Source organism: Schistocerca nitens, chromosome 2 (genome assembly GCF_023898315.1).
Source record: "Schistocerca nitens isolate TAMUIC-IGC-003100 chromosome 2, iqSchNite1.1, whole genome shotgun sequence".
Classification (NCBI taxonomy): Eukaryota; Metazoa; Arthropoda; class Insecta; order Orthoptera; family Acrididae; genus Schistocerca; species Schistocerca nitens.
In genome coordinates, this window is record NC_064615.1 from 999,113,777 (window position 1) to 999,134,234 (window position 20,458).

Consider the following 20,458-nt stretch of genomic DNA (forward strand, 5'->3'; position numbering starts at 1 on the left):
CTAAAATATAAAATCAATTTGTGTTAACAAATGCACTAAGTACACTTTACACACATTTCGCACTTTGTTTCGATTTATATTCAGTCACTGTATCTCCTTGACTACTCACACTTCACTGTTTGTTTTTATTCACTCACTGCTCTACTTTTTAGGTACCTCGCTTCTTAATTGATAAGAAACTGATATTCAAACCCATGACGGGTCTTGCTTTATACACCCCTATCCATGTGTAACCCCACCAGTGGCGAATTCCAGAATATACCAAAAAGACTTCGAATGGTTCATATTGTTCAACAACATTCCACAACATTCGAGAGTGTTCTGGAATACTCCATAATGATCTGGGATGTTTCGGGATGTTCCCGAACATTCTGGGATTTTCTCGAATATAACAGACAATTCCCGAACATTCCAGAACAATCAGGATCATTGTGGAACATCCCGGAACATTCTGGAACGTTGTCGAATGTTCTCGAATACTCTAGAATGTTCTAGAATGTTCTTGAATACTCTAGAATATTCTGGAATGTTCTAGAAATCTGTAGAGAGCGAAACTTCCCAGCTCTTATATCTTCCAAAGCACATCCTTCAGGTGAAAATGGGAATCTACTGCATGGATGGAGGATAGAGGTCTACCACATCATATAACTCCCTTGAACGTACCGGTACTCGTTTCTGAGTTTTAGCGGCACGCACATTGTACACTTACTTTTATAATATATGTTTATTATTTATTAAAGCTAATCTGATTAGGGCTACCAGGCCCTCTCTTACACCGAATCAGGGCTCACACGTACAATACCTTTTTTTACAGAATAGTTACCTAGGAATAACCATTTTAATATGACAAGTACTTATTATTATTCATGTATGGGCCCAATATGACGACGCGAGGTACAATCCATCAATGTCACTAATGATGGCTGGCCTTCCTTCGTGTCCAAAATTGTTTCATCCTTTCAGAATGAAGTCTCTTTCTTTCATTGGACCAAAGTGTTCCAATCCGTTTTCTAACTTCCCTTTGACCAACTTTCCAAGCAAATATCTTTTGGCTGAATGTTTTTCTATCTGTAACGTCTGCCTGAGTTGTATTAAAATGATTTGAGTGAAGTGATAGTATGAATAAATTATGCTATCAACTATGTAATTAATATTGGCAGCACTGGTACTCGTATTACTGCAGCTGCTGCCACTAAGTGATAATAATAATAATAATAATAATAATAAAACAACAATAATAATAAAACAACAAGTTCCTACATACAAGTATGCACCACAAAATGTACTGGAGAATGATGAATACAAATTATACTGGAACAGAACCATTATAACAGATAAAACAACGCCACATAACAAACCTGACATCATACTCACCAATAAAAAGAAGAAATTAACACAACTAATCGAAATATCCATACCCAATACAACAAATATACAAAAGAAAACAGGAGAAAAAATTGAAAAATACATCCAACTGGCTGAGGAAGTCAAAGACATGTGGCATCAGGATAAAGTTGACATCATACCAATTATACTATCAACTACAGGAGTCATACCACACAATATCCACCAGTACATCAATGCAATAGAGCTACATCCAAACGTATATATACAACTACAGAAATCAGTAATTATTGATACATGTTCAATTACCCGAAAGTTCCTAAATGCAATATAACACATACCATACAGTTAAAAGGAAGTGACGCCTGATCAAGGTCCGCGTCATTTTTCATTTTTTAACCAGACTTAACGTCTGAGAAAGTAAAGAATAATAATAATAATAATAATAATAATAATAATAATAATAATAATAATGATAACGATAATGATAATGACAGTTATAATGGAAAGAGTGTGGGGTCTAAAACCTAACCCTGTGGGTCGCCAATTAGGTTGACACTCTGTGGTTTTCGCAAGGTCAGGGAACTCCACGAGCATTCCAGAAAGTTTTAATGTAGGGTATCGTCTTGATAAGTGAGATCTGATTTCCCACGTGCCTAGAAATCTTCGAGAACTGCCTATTGCAAACATTTTGGAGCTACTGTTCAGCTTGTTTGACATCTCCAAGTCTACCGGCCAGTAAACTTCACTCCCCTATAGTGTCCGCATGTAAAGCGTTTAGGAAGTAGGGCTGCATGGACCCTTTCTGCACACACTGTCTCCATCTTCAGCATCACTACTGTGACAGCACTTTACAGGAACTTACTTTCTCAGTGCGCAACACTACTACTAGTATCTGAGTATTTGCTTCCTTTTTTTACTAAAGTAATACAATCACAGTAGCAACACAGACAACAATGAAGAGAACTGGGTGCTGGAAGGTGCAGAACAGGGGAAAACTGCTGATAGATTTGAATATGCATAAGTGTTGTAGAGAGAAATGAGAGTAGTGGTTAGGCAGGGTTGAAAAATTTAGTAAAGGCTGGAAGAGATGGAATTCATCTAACTAACTGACAGAATGACGACTTCAAAATATTAGGCACTCCTGAGACCAGACAGAATAGTTATGGCCGGGCGGGGTGGCCGAGCGGTTCTAGGCGCTACAATGTGGAACCGCGCGACCGCTACGGTCGCAGGTTCGAATCCTGCCTGGGGCATGGATGAATGTGATGTCCTTAGGTTAGTTAGGTTTAAGTAGTTCTAAGTTCTAGGGGACTGATGACCTCAGAAGTTAAGTCCCATCATAGTGCTCAGAGCCATTTGAACCATTTGAATAGTTATGCCAGTTCCAAAGTTGACGACCTTGTCTGGCAGTCAGCGATAGCCAAGGAGGAAAGTAGCTGCTATCGGTCGGACGCAGGGGTGGCAGCTGTGTCTTGACTGGTGCAAGGCTATCAGCTATCAGTGTGAAGGTTCAAGGCTGGTCCCCAGTCGCCACAGCGTACGACAAGCGTCTGCTGGCTGGTGAGGACTAGTCTTGTACAATGCGCCGACTATTGCTGCTGGCTTTTTTCTCTGTCGCTGTGGCACGTGTGTTGGGTGACTCGTAGGTTCCACTGGCGTATTTGACGGCTTCCTGCGCCTCGCAATGATGTCTGCGAGGATTCTTAAACGCATAATTGGGCGTGCTGACAAGGTGGTACATTCCACGGTGTCTTCTCGAAGTCCCAGTGCACAAATGCCATTCTCTGACACGAGAAAGCTGCTCCAAATGCCCAACTTGGCTATAAGAATGTGTATAGCGTTTATGCAATACATGTAATGTATTTGCAGTAGCGAATAAGGACAGCGACCAGCTGTATAATGGAATGACGACAATGAAAACCTGTGCCTGGCAGGGGCTCGAACCCGGGTATCCCACTTATCGCGAGCGGTCACCTTACCATTAGGCTGTCAGAGCACGATTCACAGCCAGATCCAAACTTCCATATGTCGTCAACTACATCTACAACCCGTACTTGTACATCCATAATGTATAACCCATATAGTGTAGTCATTTTATGCAATTATTTTTCCAATATTGTCTCTCGTTTGTGTTGATATCTATGATTATGAAAATGAAACGAGGTGGTGCAGCATGGTGGCAGAGTAACTAGTGTTGTCGAGCTTAAGGTATCCCTCCTACATACTTAGTACTCTATAGAGCGGACACCTTTCCCACATTCCAACAGACGACAGGGAAAGGTATTGGTTTTAATCCAGGACAGAGACACACAATCTCGGGACTACGAAACACGAGCCAACAAAAAACTGAACCGTTATAGGGTCACTTTGTTGTCTGTCTGTAAGACTGTTAAAAACCCTTTTTTCTGAGGAAAGGGTTGGCGTATCCATTTATGTCACCTGCTAAGGGCTGTGGTTCCTCATCGATGTAAGAAATTGAGGCTTCTAAGCCAATGCAATCAAATGATACAGCCATTTTTGTCATATTTTGATACTCGCAAAATCACTCGTCTAAACCTATAGAATATCCTCTTTCCTGCAAAATACAGATAGTGACAATTTTTTTCAACGGCAGTATTAATGCCGACTACCTTTTTATTCAACATTATAACATTAACGTGTGTTCTGTTAATGACAGGAGCCGCAATCTATGTTTTTTACCTGTTTTCTATCTGAGAGGCAGCTTCATTATCTCCACACAGTGACGAACGGTATAATATCTAGGCCCAAAACGTTGTCTAGTTTCTCCAGGGTTCTGGAGACAATCTATCTCATTTTGATGAATAATCTCTGAAATAACTATTGTCTCACGAGCAGCGTTAAATTTGTGATGTAAGTGCGTCTTATAGGTTGAGGATGAGTTCAGGTGATGGTGGTGATTTCGCCTGTCGGAGGGAACTTCGTACTTCTCTGTGAGCTTGACGATTGCGGTAGGGAACACTTTCCTCCAATACTAAAATTGTCTGCGATACCTTATGTCTCAGAATGTGTGCTATCAACCGATCCCCTTTTTTAATCAAGTTATGGCACAAATTTTTTGTCTCCACAATTCTGTTCAGTATCTCATCAGTAACGCGGTCTTCCCATTTAATATTCGGCATTCTTCTGTAGCATCGCATATCAAAAGCCTTTATTCTCTTTTTGTCTTAACTGTCTACTGACCATAATTCACTTGCGCACCTGGATACAAACCTAAAAATACCTTCAGAAAAGTATTTCTAGCGCCTACATCTATCTTCAATGATAAAAAATTTCTCTTCTTGAGAAAATACTCCTCCTCCTTGTGTTGTTGAGCAACCTCAAATCCCTAGATTCATTCCCAGCAACAGTATTGGTGTTTTTAATTTATAAAATCTCAGTTTTAAAATTGTCTGCTATACTTTATGTCTCAGAATGTGTGCTGTCAACCGATCGCCTTTTTTAATCAAGTTGCGTCACAGATTTTTTGTCTCCACAATTCTGTTCAGTATCTCTTCATCAGTAAAGCGGTCTTCCTATTTAATAATCAGCATTCTTCTGTACCACCGCTTATCAAAAGCCTTTATACTCTTTTTGTCTAAACTGTCTACTGCCCATGATTCACTTGCACACCTCGCTATACACCTAAAAAATACCTCCAAAAAAGAATTTCTAGCACCTACATCTATATTCAATTATAAAAACTTCTCTTCTTGAGATATGGATTTCTTGCCACGGCCAGTCCATATTTTTTATCCTCTGTACTTCGGTTATCAGTTATTTTGCTGTCCAAATAACAAAAAAAACGTACTTCATTCTATTTCTCGTTTCCAGATTTAATATCGTCGTTGTTGTTGTTGTGGTCTTCAGTCCTGAGACTGGTTTGATGCAGCTCTCCATGCTACTCTATCCTGTGCAAGCTTCTTCATCTCCCAGTACCTACTGCAACCTACACCCTTCTGAATCTGCTTAGTGTATTCATCTCTTGGTCTCCCCCTACGATTTTTACCCTCCACGATGCCCTCCAATACTAAATTGGTGATCCCTTGATGCCTCAGAACATGTCCTACCAAATGATCCCTTCTTCTGGTCAAGTTGTGCCACAAACTCCTCTTCTCCCCAATCCTATTCAGTACCTCCTCATTAGTTATGTGATCTACCCATCTAATCTTCAGCATTCTTCTGTAGCACCACATTTCGAAAGCTTCTATTCTCTTCTTGTCCAAACTATTTACCGTCCATGTTTCACTTCCATACATGGCTACACTCCATACAAATACTGTCAGAAATGACTTCCTGACACTTAAATCTATACTCGATGTTAACAAATTTCTCTTCTTCAGAAACGCTTTCCTTGCCATTGCCAGTCTACATTTTATATTCTCTCTACTTCGACCATCATCGGTTATTTTGCTCCCCAAATAGCAAAACTCCTTTACTACTTTAAGTGTCTCATTTTCTAATCTAATACCCTCAACATCAACCGACTTAATTCGACTACATTCCATTATCCTCGTTTTGCTTTTGTTGATGTTCATCTTATATCCTCCCTTCTAGACACCATCAATTCCGTTCAACTGCTCTTCCAAGTCCTTTGCTGTCTCTGACAGAATTATAATGTCATCGGCGAGCCTCAAAGTTTTTATTTCTTCTCCATGGATTTTAATACCTACTCCGAATTTTTCTTTTGTTTCCTTTACTGCTTGCTCAATATACAGATTGAATAACATCGGGGAAAGGCTACAACCCTGTCTTACTCCCTTCCCAACCGCTACTTCCCTTTCATGCCCCTCGACTCTTATAACTGCCATCTGGTTTCTGTACAAATTGTAAATAGCCTTTCGCTCCCTGTAATTTACCCCTGCCACCTTTAGAATTTGAAAGAGAGTATTCCAGTCAACATTGTCAAAAGCTTTCTCTAAGTCTACAAATGCTAGAAACGTAGGTTTGCCTTTCCTTAATCTTTCTTCTAAGGTAAGTCGTAAGGTCAGTATTGCCTCACGTGTTCCAGTATTTCTACGGAATCCAAACTGATGTTCCCCGAGGCCGACTTCTACTAGTTTTTCCATTCGTCTGTAAAGAATTCGTGTTAGTATTTTGCAGCTGTGGCTTATTAAACTGATTGTCCGGTAATTTTCACATCTGTCAACACCTGCTTTCTTTGGGATTGGAATTATTATATTCTTCTTGAAGTCTGACGGTATTTCACCTGTTTCATACATCTTGCTCACCAGATGGTAGAGTTTTGTCAGGACTGGCTCTCCCAAGGCCGTCAGTAGTTCCAATGGAATGTTGTCTACTCCGGGGGCCTTGTTTCGACTCAGGTCTTTCAGTGCTCTGTCAAACTATTCACGCAGTATCGTATCTCCCATTTCATCTTCATCTACATCCTCTTCCATTTGCATAATATTGTCCTCAAGTACATCGCCCTTGTATAGACCCTCTATATACTCCTTCCACCTTTCTGCTTTCCCTTCTTTGCGTAGAACTGGGTTTCCATCTGAGCTCTTGATGTTCATACAAGTGGTTCTCTTATCACCAAAGGTCTCTTTAATTTTCCTGTAGGCAGTATCTATCTTACCCCTAGTGAGAAAAGCCTCTACATCCTTACATTTGTCCTCTAGCCATCCCTGCTTAGCCATTTTGCACTTCCTGTCGATCTCATTTTTGAGACGTTTGTATTCCTTTTTGCCTGCTTCATTTACCGCATTTTTATACTTTCTCCTTTCATCAATTAAATTAAATATTTCTTCTGTTACCCAAGGATTTCTACTAGCCCTCGTCTTTTTACCTATTTGATCCGCTGCTGCCTTCACTACTTCATCCCTCAAAGCTACCCATTCCTCTTCTACTGTATTACTTTCCCCCATTCCTGTCAATTGTTCCCTTATGCTCTCCCTGAAACTCTGTACAACCTCTGCTTCTTTCATTTTATCCAGGTCCCATCTCCTTAAATTCCCACCTTTTTGCAGTTTCTTCAGTTTTAATCTACAGGTCATAACCAATAGATTGTGGTCAGAGTCCACATCTGCCCCTGGAAATGTCTTACAATTTAAAACCTGGTTCCTAAATCTCTGTCTTATCATTATATAATCTATCTGATACCTTTTAGTATCTCCAGGGTTCTTCCATGTATACATCCTTCTATCATGATTCTTAAACCAAGTGTTAGCTATGATTAAGTTGTGCTCTGTGCAAAATTCTACCAGACGGCTTCCTCTTTCATTTCTTAGCCCCAATCCATATTCACCTACTACGTTTCCTTCTCTCCCTTTTCCTACACTCGAATTCCAGTCACCCATGACTATTAAATTTTCGTCTCCCTTCACTATCTGAATAATTTCTTTTATTTCATCATACATTTCTTCAATTTCTTCGTCATCTGCAGAGCTAGTTGGCATATAAACTTGTACTACTGTAGTAGGTGTGGGCTTCGTATCTATCTTGGCCACAATAATGCGTTCACTATGCTGTTTGTAGTAGCTTACCCGCATTCCTATTTTCCTATTCATTATTAAACATACTCCTGCATTGCCCCTATTTGACTTTGTGTTGATAACCCTGTAGTCACCTGACCAGAAGTCTTGTTCCTCCTGCCACCGAACTTCACTAATTCGCACTATATCTAATATCGTCAGTATCACCTAATTCCTTTCAGAGTATGCAGACAAAATAGTGCATTTCTTAGCAATCATGTACAGCCACTCACTTGACGAAAGGTCTGTTCCTAAAAATTGGGAAGTAGCACAGGTCACACCAATATTCAAGAAAGGAAATAGGAGTAACCCATTGAATTACAAACCCATATCACTGAATTCAATTTGCAGTGGGATTTTGGAGCATATACTGTACTCGAACATTATGAATCACCTTGAAGAAAATGACTTATTGATACATAACCAACACGGATTCAGAAAATATCGTTCGACAAGGGATCTCAGATCGATTCCATATTCCTAGATTTCCAGAAGGCTTTTGATACCGTTCCTCACAAGCGACTCTTAACTAAATTGCGTGCACATGGAGTATCGTCTCGGTTGTGTGATTGGATTCGTGATTTCCTCTGAGAGAGGTCACAGTTCGTAGTGATAGACGGTAAATCATCGAGTAGAACAGAAGTGATATCTGGCGTTTCGCAAGGTAGTGTCATAGGCCCTCTGCTGTTCCTGATTTACATAAATGATCTTGGTGATAATCTGATCAGCCCTCTTAGATTGTTTGCAGGTGATTACCGTCTAGTAAAATCATCAGATGATCAATTCCAATTACAAAATGATCTATAGAGAATTTCTGTATGGTGCGAAAAGTGGCAATTGGCACTAAACAGAGAAAAGTGCGTGGTCATCCACATGGATACTAAAGGAAATTTGATAAATTTTGGGTATACGATAAATCGCACAAATCTAAGGGCTGTCCATTCGACAAAATACCTAGGAATTACAATTACGAGCAACTTAAACTGGAAAGACCACTTAGATACTATTGTGGGGAAGGTGAAACAAAGGCTGCGCTTTGTTGGCAGAACACTTAGAAGACGCGACAAACCCACTAAAGAGACAGCTTCCATTACACTTGTCCGTCCTCTACTGGAATACTGCTGTGCGGTATGGGATCCTTACCAGGTAGGATTGACGGAGGACGTCGAAAAAGTCCAAAGAAGGGCAGCCCGTTTGGTGTTATCGTGCAATAAGTGTGAGAGTGTCACTGATATGATACCCGAGTTGGGGTGGCAGTCACTGTAACAAGGGCGGTTTTCTTTGCGGCGAGATCTATTTACGAAATTTCAATCACTAACTTTCTCTTCTGAATGCGAAAATATTTTGTTGACACCCACAGACGTAGAGAGAAATGATCATCATAATGAAATAAAAGAAATCAGAGCTCGAACGGAAAGATTTAAGTGTTCCTTTTTCCCACGCACCATTCGAGACTGTAATGGTACAGAAGTAGTATGAAAATGGTTCGATGAACCCTCTGCCAGGCATTTAAGTGTGAATTGCAGAGTAACCATGTAGATGTAGATGTAGATGTATCCGACTACATTCCATTATCCTTGCATTTCTTTAATTGATGTTCATCTTATTGACTCCTTTCAAAACGCTGTCCATTCCATTCAACTGCTCTTCCAAATCCTTTGCTGTTTATCACATAATTACAATGTCATCGGCAAACCTGAAAGTTTTTATATCTCCTCCGTGAATTTTAATTAATTCTACAAATTTTTTCTTGATTATCTATACTGGTTGCTCAATGTACAGATTGAATAACATAGGGGATAGGCTACAAATCTGTCCAACTCCCTTCTCAATCACAGCGTCCCATTAATGCCCCTCGACTATTGCAACTGCCACCTGGTTTTAGTACAAGCTGTAAACAGGCTTTCGCTCCCGTCAATTTACCCCTGCTACCCTCAGAATTCCAAAGAAAGTATTCCAGTCAACATTGTCAAAAGCTTTCTCTAAGTCTACAAATACTGTAAACGTTGGTTTTGCCTTTTCTTAACCTGCCATCTAAAAAAAGACGTAGGGTCAGGAGTGCCTCAAGTGTCTACCAGTTTCTCCATTTTTAGGCAAATAATTTTGTAACCATGAGTTGTGAAACTGATAGCTCGATAATATTCACATTTTTCAGCGCTTGCTTTCTTTGGAATTGGAATTATTGCGTTCTTCTTGAAATCTGAAGGTATTTCGCATGTATCATACAACCAAATGGAATCTTTGTTATGGCTGGCTCCCCCCAAGGCTATCAGTAGTTAGGAGGAAATGTCGTCTACTTCAGGGACCCCGTTTCGAGTTAGGTCTTTCAGTGTAAACTAAGTACATGTGTCCTCCTGAAAGTGGGTATAAAGTAATAATCTGTGTGCTATATGATTAATCTTTTCTTGCGAACTATTTGAACATTTGTCAAAGATATACCTTCATCGTCGCATGTAGTTTGATAAATGCAAAATATTTTGTAACGACCTATTATAAACTCCGACTGACGCAGTATAAGTGTGCTGAATGTTTTTCGTCTTGTTCTTTTTCATAACAAGCATGACACGTGTAACACTGCGTTTAGCAGTAATTTTTATAACTAAGATTTCTCATTATCAGAGAGCATAAATACCAAGCAGTTCCGATGGGTTGAAAACTGATCTAAGTCTAGACTGCTTGCTGTGTGGTATGCAACTATTCTGTGGCTTCTGATCTGCGAAGGACAGAGAGTTGGAAATATTCTATGACTAGCTGAAAACGAAAGCGTATTACATGTAGAATGAAATTAGAGGGAAAGCCTGAGAAAGTAATACCACTGTATTGCGTGTATGATAGTTTTGTAAGGCAGGCAGTGAACATAATTTCACGGATTTTGTTTGTAACTTCGAAGTGTCAACACTGCCTAATTGACACGCACCACACACACACACACACACACACACACATACACACACATGCACACACACACCCCCAATTGTGGAGTGGAAATCAATAACGGGCTAAGTGTCAAAAGACTGATTCCGAATTATTCAGTTTTTTTGTTTTGATAAAAATATTCAGTGAAAAAAACCTCATCATTATTTACTATCTACAGTAAGAGTCACAAAACTGTTGTCATTTTTTTGCAAATTTTTTAAGGTTCCCTTCCTTTGATGAAACAAAATCAATATTTTACTCTCAAAATTACAGAACGTGCTACATTCCATAGATATATTGGCAAACACGAGGTAAGTGACAATGAAAGAAATCTCAAGCATTTATCAGTTTTTTTTAATAATAAACGTTTTTCAGATACGTTTTACAGGTATACTTCCCTGCGATTAAATTATTTTTAATCCTTCTTTTAATTTTATGGAGCACAAAGCAATTTTAATTGATTAACTGTTCGCAAATTGTTCTATTAGCTCCATTCAAATACGGCAGCATCTGTTCAGGCCGTTTCACATCGCGGTCACACTATGTCACCTTACGTAACGTGACAGATGTCGTGTGACAGATGTGCAGTTCACACCGCCACCGACGTCTGTCATATACTGGGACATTGTTTCTGCTCTGTCAGTCAGTTCAGTTGAAACAGGTAACATGGCAAGTGGTTCGTGGTGCGATAGCGCGTTTACAAAGAATGTGCCTTGGTTGCATGACGGCGATAGTTCTTAGAATAGTGAAGAGGAATTCATACTGTTGTACTCGGTTACAAACCGAACGCACGGGGTGCACCCCATCAACGAAAGACGGGAACAGTGTGGCGAGTATCATCATCTGATGGAGGATTTGGAGCTAGATGATGACAGATTCAGAACATACTTTCGGCTATCTAAACCTGAGTTTGAAGAGATCTTAACATTGATAAGTAAAGATATTAGTAAAAAAGACACCAACTACAGGAGATGTATTTCCAGCAGAGAAAGATTGGCGCTATGCCTAAGGTAAGTTTACTAATGCTCTATGCAATTTACTTTTTTGAAATCTTATCGTAGGTGGTTTATAATTTTGGTAAAATTTATTTGAAACATAAAAACAAAAATGTATTACTTTTGAAAATTAGTTAGCATTTATTCTATTTAAAAATTATTCACATTTAGCTGAATCTGTACTTTAATTACGCACCTTAGAACTTATTTTGAGTTAATAATCGAGAAGGAATCGGCTCCAACGTTTCACATTGTGTAATTGGGGCAAAATCCGATACGACCGCCTCTACCACTCACTCACAACCAGAACAATTAAAACGGTTTATTGTTTAACTGAAATCGTTTTTATAGAGTTCAAGAGTACAATATTTGGTCGAAGAAAATATACATTACATTATTGAAATTAGCATAATGTGCAAAGTTACTGAGAAATTAGAGAGATTCAAAACTGGTGGTGTTATCACTCAAATAAGAGGTGCAATGCATGTTCGAAGAGCTGGATGAAGGAGAGAGGCAGGATGGAGAAAATGAATGATGTGGTACACTTGATGGTTCTTGAACAGCTTGCGACACTGGGACCGAAGAGGGCCAATGCTTTTGCTATTGACTGCATCAGTTCTAGTTTTATCCGTGTTTGCAAAAAACGAGAGAGCAAACGAGTGGACTTGTAAGCACTCGCGAAAAATAAGTCCAAGTCATCAGCTTTTGGTGCAATTCTTCTTGCTCTCTATTTTTCTTGCAAATAATTAATTAATTTGTCCACATTTCTGGGGTGATTCTTACGGGATTCACCTGGTGTTGCCGCATTAGTAAAGGGAAGGCGACTAATCTCTTCATTCTCCTCTATATCAGTAATGCTTTCATCTCCTGGAGTGAGAGGACAGTCGCAGTCAGGGACTGTTCCCCCAACAACACTTTGGTCCATTGGAGGGTTATTAGTGTCACACCTGCAACACACAAAAACAAAGACGCAGTACAACGGTGATATCACATGCAGAAACATATTAATACCAATAATTACAAGGAGAGCTAAATTTCAAAACTTAATATGTATACGTTTTAATTAATAATTACAATGTATGTAATAATTTGACAAACTGCCTATTGGCTTCTGTCTCGGGTTCTTCGGCCGACGTTCATCTAATGATTTTTCTGACGTTTCGCCAGCACGAGTGGCTGGCATTGTCAAAGCTTCACCCTCCATTGCCGGTGGTGAACTGGAGCCGAGCTCGCGGGCGCAGACTATATGTACCTGGCGCGCCAACGTCCGAGGGCTTCTCCGCGGTCATTTCCGGTGCGGTTCTCCTCTTGCTACCTGCGACGGTCGTTCGCTGCAGTACGGGAAGCCAGGATCCGTTGACCTTAAGGCTTTCCTCTTTCTTGACAAGAAAGAGGAAAGCCTTAAGGTCAACGGATCCTGGCTTCCCGTACTGCAGCGAACGACCGTCGCAGGTAGCAAGAGGAGAACCGCACCGGAAATGACCGCGGAGAAGCCCTCGGACGTTGGCGCGCCAGGTACATATAGTCTGCGCCCGCGAGCTCGGCTCCAGTTCACCACCGGCAATGGAGGGTGAAGCTTTGACAATGCCAGCCACTCGTGCTGGCGAAACGTCAGAAAAATCATTAGATGAACGTCGGCCGAAGAACCCGAGACAGAAGCCAATAGGCAGTTTGTCAACAAGTGGCCACGAAAGCCTCAACAATTTTGTATGTAATAATTTGTCTTACAACTCGTATTTACAGGATGGTAAATATATATGCAAGACAATCATGTTTGATCAGTCCCACTGGTCATCATCAGGCCTAAAAATGGCAGAAATAAAACGGTGTCACTGCTTAAATTCTATTGGCTACCAGAAGTTCCGGATACAAATTACGATAGATGCCACTGGGGTGAATTCTGTTATTTCTTGTTGTTAGTATTTAATCAGTGTTGCCATATTGATTCTGCCATTCATGTGCCTCATGATGACCGATGTGATTGGTCGAAATCGAATGCGTTTTATGTATGTTTACCGTCTTGTATGTACGTGCAGTATAACTGTAAATATATTTTAATTGCTATAAGACGTAAAGTGTTGCATACGTTGTAACGTCAACAACACTTCTCATGTTACTGAAACATTGTCACTTAAAACGACGACCACAGTCTTCGTTCATCCCCATCACTTTTAGATTGAAAAATATTTGAATATACAGGGTGATTCAAAAAGAATACCACAACTTTAGGAATTTAAAACTCTGCAACGACAAAAGGCAGAGCTAAGCACTAGCTGTCGGCGAATTAAGGGAGCTATAAAGTTTCATTTAGTTGTACATTTGTTCGCTTGAGGCGCTGTTGACTAGGCGTCAGCGTCAGTTGATGCTAAGATGGCGACCGCTCAACAGAAAGCTTTTTGTGTTATTGAGTACGGCAGAAGTGAATCGACGACAGTTGTTCAGCGTGCATTTCGAACGAAGTATGGTGTTAAACCTCCTGATAGGTGGTGTATTAAACGTTGGTATAAACAGTTTACAGAGAATGGGTGTTTGTGCAAAGGGAAAAGTTCTGGACGGCCGAGAACGAGTGACAGAGCACTTCATCACTGGCCTCCAAGAAGCCCTGATCTTACCCCCTGCGATTTTTTCTTATGGGGGTATGTTAAGGATATGGTGTTTCGGCCACCTCTCCCAGCCACCATTGATGATTTGAAACGAGAAATAACAGCAGCTATCCAAACTGTTACGCCTGATATGCTACAGAGAGTGTGGAACGAGTTGGAGTATCGGGTTGATATTGCTCGTGTGTCTGGAGGGGGCCATATTGAACATCTCTGAACTTGTTTTTGAGTGAAAAAAAACCTTTTTAAATACTCTTTGTAATGACGTATAACAGAAGGTTATATTATGTTTCTTTCATTAAATACACATTTTTAAAGTTGTGATATTCTTTTTGAATCACCGTGTATACTTGACAATGAATAAAGGTCTTTACTTCCTATGTTTCATTGTTGTAACGAGGAACTCCATTTGTTGTTCGTATTTCCATGGCATGCATTTTGTAACTGATTGGCCTGACTTGGTCTTCTTCCGGAAGAGAACTTGGCGGTGGCGGTCACGTAATTTCCTCCATTCCTCTTTCAAATTCGCTTGTGTAAAAATTAACACAATTAAGGTGTTGGTTATGTTTTTTCAGATTCTTGTCTACAGGAGATACGTTTACAACAATCAGCTTCAACTACAGAATTGGAGTTAGTACCGTGTCAAAAATAATTGAAGAGGTGTGCTTTATGGAAGAACCCGCAACCTCTGTACATGCCTACTCCAGACTAAACATGGGGCGAAACATTGAAGAGGGCTTATGTTCCAGATGGGATTTTCCGCATTGCATAGGAACCATTGATGGCAAACACTTACAAGTACAAGCTCCCTCGAACTCTGGATCAAACGTTTTTAATTAGAAAAAATACTACTCTACTGTCCTTTTGGGACTGGTTGATTCAGAATACAAGTTCATCGCTATAGATTGTGGTGCCTATGGAAAAGAATCTGGCAGTAGCATTTTTGTTGAGAGTGAATTAGGGAAAAGACTAAGCAACTATGCTATGGCAGGACACTTCAATGTTCCTTACGTGACTGTGGGTGACAAAGGTTTTCCCCCTAAACGTTTCTTGCTTCGTCCATTCCCAAAGGACCGACATCTTAACGATGAAAGAAGAATGTTCAAATACAGACTTTGTAGTTGTAGAAGAGTGGTTGAAAATGCTTTTGGCATTCTTGTGCAGAGATAGCGTATCTATTTCAGACCCTTAAACTGTAAGCTGCACGTAGTAAACAAGACAGTCAAAGCAACAGCCGTCCTCCACAATTATCTTTGCTCAAAGGGATCAAAAATGTTCAAATGTTCAAATGTGTATGAGATCTTATGGGACTTAACTGCTAAGGTCATCAGTCCCTAAGCTTACACACTACTTAACCTGAATTATCCTAAGGACAAACACACACACCCATGCCCGAGGGAGGACTCGAACCTCCGCCGGGACCAGCCGCACAGTCCATGACTGCAGCGCCTAAGACCGCTCGGCTAACAAAGGGATCATTATCTCCAGTAATGACGCCTGATGAAATTTTAGAACCCTATCACAAAGCATGGAAACCTATTCCTCGTTATGGTGCTCAGGCATCTAAAGAAGCTACCGAGGTACGAAATCACTTTGTTCAATACTTCATGTCCGAAGAAGGAAGTGTTCCATGGCAGTGGAACCACATTTAATGATAACCAAAACAGCATTTGTCCTAACAATTTGTATTGATTCTGCTGTTGTGTATGATTAATATTAACAAAAAAAAATTGTGATGTTAACAGTCAGCATGTAGTAAGAATGTGTATTCTACTGTCTGTATATGAACATTATTTGACACGTAAATTTTTTTTGTGCCATTTTCGTATAAACATAATGCCAATTTGTATTTGCGTGCATGTGTTCTTCTTTTTGTTAACTCGTGATTTGTTACCCTTGCGAGATTTTGTACTAAATTTACTTTGGGCTGTTCATTAAAGAGTATAAATAATAAAAATTTATGCTAATATTAAAGCCAGTGTAATAAATATTAAGACAACACATTTATGTTGTTAATATTATTAGACTATAATCAATTATGAAGGTTTATTTTGAAAGGTTTCCAAGAAATGGTTCAAATGGCTCTGAGCACTATGGGACTTAACATCTGAGGTCCTCAGTCCCCTAGAACTTAGAACTAATTAAACCAAACTAACCTAAGGACATCACACACATCCATGCCCGAGGCAGGATTCGAACCTGCGACCGTAGCAGTCGCGCGGTTCCGGACTGAAGCCCCTAGAACCGCTCGGCCACAACGGCCGGCTGAAAGGTTTTAAGCTTGAACTAGTACAATTAAGAACTACTTACTATTTTGTCCCAGTTGCTCTGCTATTTCGCCCCATGCTGTGTCCTTCAAATTGCTGTCTCTATACTCCTCCAAATCTGTATTCCTCAGCAGTTGACGCGTTCTGACGGATTCAATTACCTGTTCCATAACAAATAACAAAAATAGCAATACAGCTTAGTGTAACGAGTTCAGTACGAAACTCCCCGCCAGGTGTGGTCATGCGCGTGGCAGTGGAGTTTGGGCCACTGCGCATGCGCGAGGCAACAGACGTCGACAGATGCTTTGAAAAGACTGCTCTCGGAGCGATCTCGCAGATTCGTCTGTCGACGTCTGTGATGCTCTGCGAGGTCTGTGTGAATTACACCATTTAAAACTATGGAAACAGATCTTTTGAAAAATTTGTCACGTTACGTAACGTGACATAGTGTGACCGCGGTGTGAAACAGCCTTTACAGAACCTTTTTCTTTTCAGCTGACAAGCTATTTTTACATTGTTGCGATGGTAAAACAAAGTTCTTTATTATGTCAGTGGTAATCCCTTTCTTGTAAATCTTGTAGTTGTAGCTGGCCCAGTCTTTGATTTCGTTAAACACTGTTCTCATATTGACAGCACCTGGTGGAATTTTTTCCACCTGAATCCAACTGAATTTGGAAATATTTATTTTCGTTGTTAATAAGTGTATCGGCTAGCACACTGGACTCGCATTCGGGAGGACGACGGTTCAATCCCGCGTCCGGCCATCCTGATTTAGGTTTTCTGTGATTTCCCTAAATCGGTCCAGGCAAATGCCGGGATGGTTCCTTTGACAAGACACGGCCGACTTCCTTCCCCGTCCTTCCCTAATCCGATGAGACCGGTGACCTCGCTGTCTGGTCTTCCCCAAACAACCCAACGCAACCCAATAAGTGTATCGGTTGCTTCTATAAAATATAAAGGTCGTCAGGCTGGAGCATAGTAACCACAAATAATGGTTACACTGTAACGTGCTTCCAGCCTCTTACGTTTTTCAATTTCGGCAAAATCTGTGTGACTCGCTGCAAACGGTTACAAAAATTTGTGGCACTTGGCCCCCTTTAGCCTCACCAGCGCTCCGCATATACCGGTCATGCTATCCTTAGGGCCTTATAAGCCCTGTTAGAAATGATCGTAACGCTTAGCCCGCCTTTCAGATTGCTGGCAGTGCCACTTAGCTTGATTTTTTCGGGTCTTAATAAAAAAAAAAACAACTTTTTTTTGGCACTTAGGCCATTATTGATTTCCACTCCACAATTGTTCACGCGCGAATGCATACAGCAAAGGTGATATTTGGAAGGGAAAAGGAGTAACAAATGGACAAAGAGAGAGAGAGAGAGGGAGGGGGGAGGGAAAGAGAACCGGCCGGCCGCAACCCTCTTAAAACTCGCCCCTCCTGTAGTAAAGCGGTTCCTCTCTCTTTGTTAAGGGGATTTCCCGTGGCAGAATAAAGATGGAGGGGACCTCTGCTAAATGTAGATGCCTTAATTCCGAAAAAAAAGAAGAAACACCGAGTAATTATTTTGTTATTTCAACATCAGTGTTACAACGGAGAGCACTTATATCACAGAACTATGGAGACGGTGGTGCGACGTAGTCCACGTGACACATTATGTCGCAAGAACGGTTCGAGAAAATGCTGTTCGAATGCACGCATAAGTTTTTAATTTTGTGTTCGTTCCATTCTTTGCCAATAATGTGAGCAATTTTCGAATACCTTGCATAATGTGCTCCGGAAAAGGTGAGGATTGGTGCTTACATTGTATTACAAAAATTAATATTTGTACTCGCGACTTCTAGCGACCTGTTTTCACACAATTCTGACAAATTTATTAATCCACGACTTACATGTTACGCTGATGGAAAGGGTCGAATGTTAGTAAACCAAAGCCAGCCAAAGAATTAGATCGCGAGTTATGAGATCGTACTTTCGTTTTACTTTACTATGACAATAAGAAATGTTTTCAATGAGATTTATGATGAATGTATTGATAGAATAACCATATATACTTCCTTTTCTTCCCTTCTTTGGGTCACAGTTCTTACGACTGATTTAATGTGACTTATTGCAATTTCATCTCAGAATAACATCTACATCGTAAATCCAATTTATTTGTCATATATATTCTCTGTTTTCACAATTGTTTCTTCTATGCTCTCTCTAGTACCACGTAAGTGATTGTGATTGGTTTAGTTAGGAGCAATGTTGTGAAGCTGAGTTACATAGCAATAGATACAGTAAAGGTTCCACTTTGTGCATCATTGTTGTAACGATGAGTTTAGATAAACCCCACAGTTGAGTTAATTAATGTCGATTTGATTTATTGTTCCTAAGATAGGGGAAAGTGCAACATTTATAATTATTTTAATATACAGGATGTAGTGACTATAAGTGCAGATACTTTTATGTACGGTACCTTACATCTAACCATATCATGTTTTTTCTATGTGTCGAACTGTCTTCACATTATTTACAACCTGATGTTTTCTGAACAGTCGTAACAGTGCCAATAAGTAGGCTACGGCTACAGTATAGACTACTCACTGTGCATCCAAATGTCCGCACTTCAACAAATGATGTGCTTCTCAATGGAAAATAAGCACTGATGGCTTGCTCTTGTCACATGTACTTCGTGCTGCTAACCAACCTAAAAACATATTACTCCTAATAGCTAAAATTATTAGTCTGAAAATGACGTAAATACTGATGTAATGTTGCTTAGTACACTGTCCTCAGTCACCATTAAAAATATCTGCACTTACGCCTGTTACACCCTATATGTAGAGTTTACGTATGTTACCGGCATTGTGTGAAATTCTGGTGCTGTATAAAATGCCTGGGTAATGTGTAGAATGCCTGACTGTTATAGGCAAACTGTGAATATTAAGTTTTTTGTGAAAACGGTACATACTTTTTCTAGGCGTATAGAATGCCTGACTGTAATAGGCAAACTGTGAATTATAAGTTTTTTGTGAAAACGGTACATACTTTTTCTAGGCGTTCTATACAATTTCTTGATGTTATAAAGAATGACAAATATCTTTTACACAAAGTGTTAAAAGGGCGCAAGATGAGAAGCCATTATTAATTAACACATATTTGATAGTGAAAGAACAAAACTATGAAATAAAGCAACGGATATTCTTACCGAAAAACAATGGAAGCAGAACTGAGATTGAAGTACTTGAACTCACGTTTCGTCTTCACAAAGAAAAAAAAAACAACACTGTACGTTTTGGTAGTTTGATCTTGGACATACATTTCACGACTTAACAGAGGATTGCGAAGAGAATACTGGCACTAACAAAACACAAAGCAGAATTGACATGACCTTCTTGTTGCAGCAGGGAAAGCTAGAGTGAGATTTTGAGCTGCACGTAATTTGCTTTTCAAACAAAGCCGCCTCATATTTTAACATTTCGTGTAGCTCACGTGTAGCTCACACATCTTAGGAATCCCTGGCTACTTACTGTGGACTGAGAAGTACCTGCAGATCGGAGAGGTACTCGTGGTCAGAAACATCTTCAATTCTCATTAAGTCCATTGGGTATATGGTGATTTCTGATCTTGGATACAGCCAGGCCGGCTGGAGTGGCCGTGCGGTTCTAGGCGCTGCAGTCTAGAACCGAGCGACCGCTGCGGTCGCAGGTTCGAATCCTGCCTCGCGCATGGATGTGTGTGACGTCCTTAGGTTAGTTAGGTTTAATTAGTTCAAAGTTCTAGGCGACTGATGACCTCAGAAGTTAAGTCGCGTAGTGCTCAGAGCCATTTGAACCATTTGATACAGCCGCTTCAAGATTCCTTCTGCTGTTCCAAATCAGTA

General features: G+C 40.2%; 1 protein-coding gene across 1 annotated transcript in view; it reads left to right on the top strand.

Moving 5' to 3' along the window:
• Positions 1-2,882: 2,882 nt before the first annotated feature.
• LOC126237324 (uncharacterized) overlaps positions 2,883-20,458 on the top strand; it is a 70,359-nt gene continuing 52,783 nt past the window's right edge. Inside the window, exon 1 of the mRNA XM_049947293.1 lies at positions 2,883-2,982. Coding sequence (XP_049803250.1) covers positions 2,928-2,982 — 55 coding nt within the window. The 5' untranslated portion in view covers positions 2,883-2,927. The remainder of the gene's footprint in view (positions 2,983-20,458) is intronic.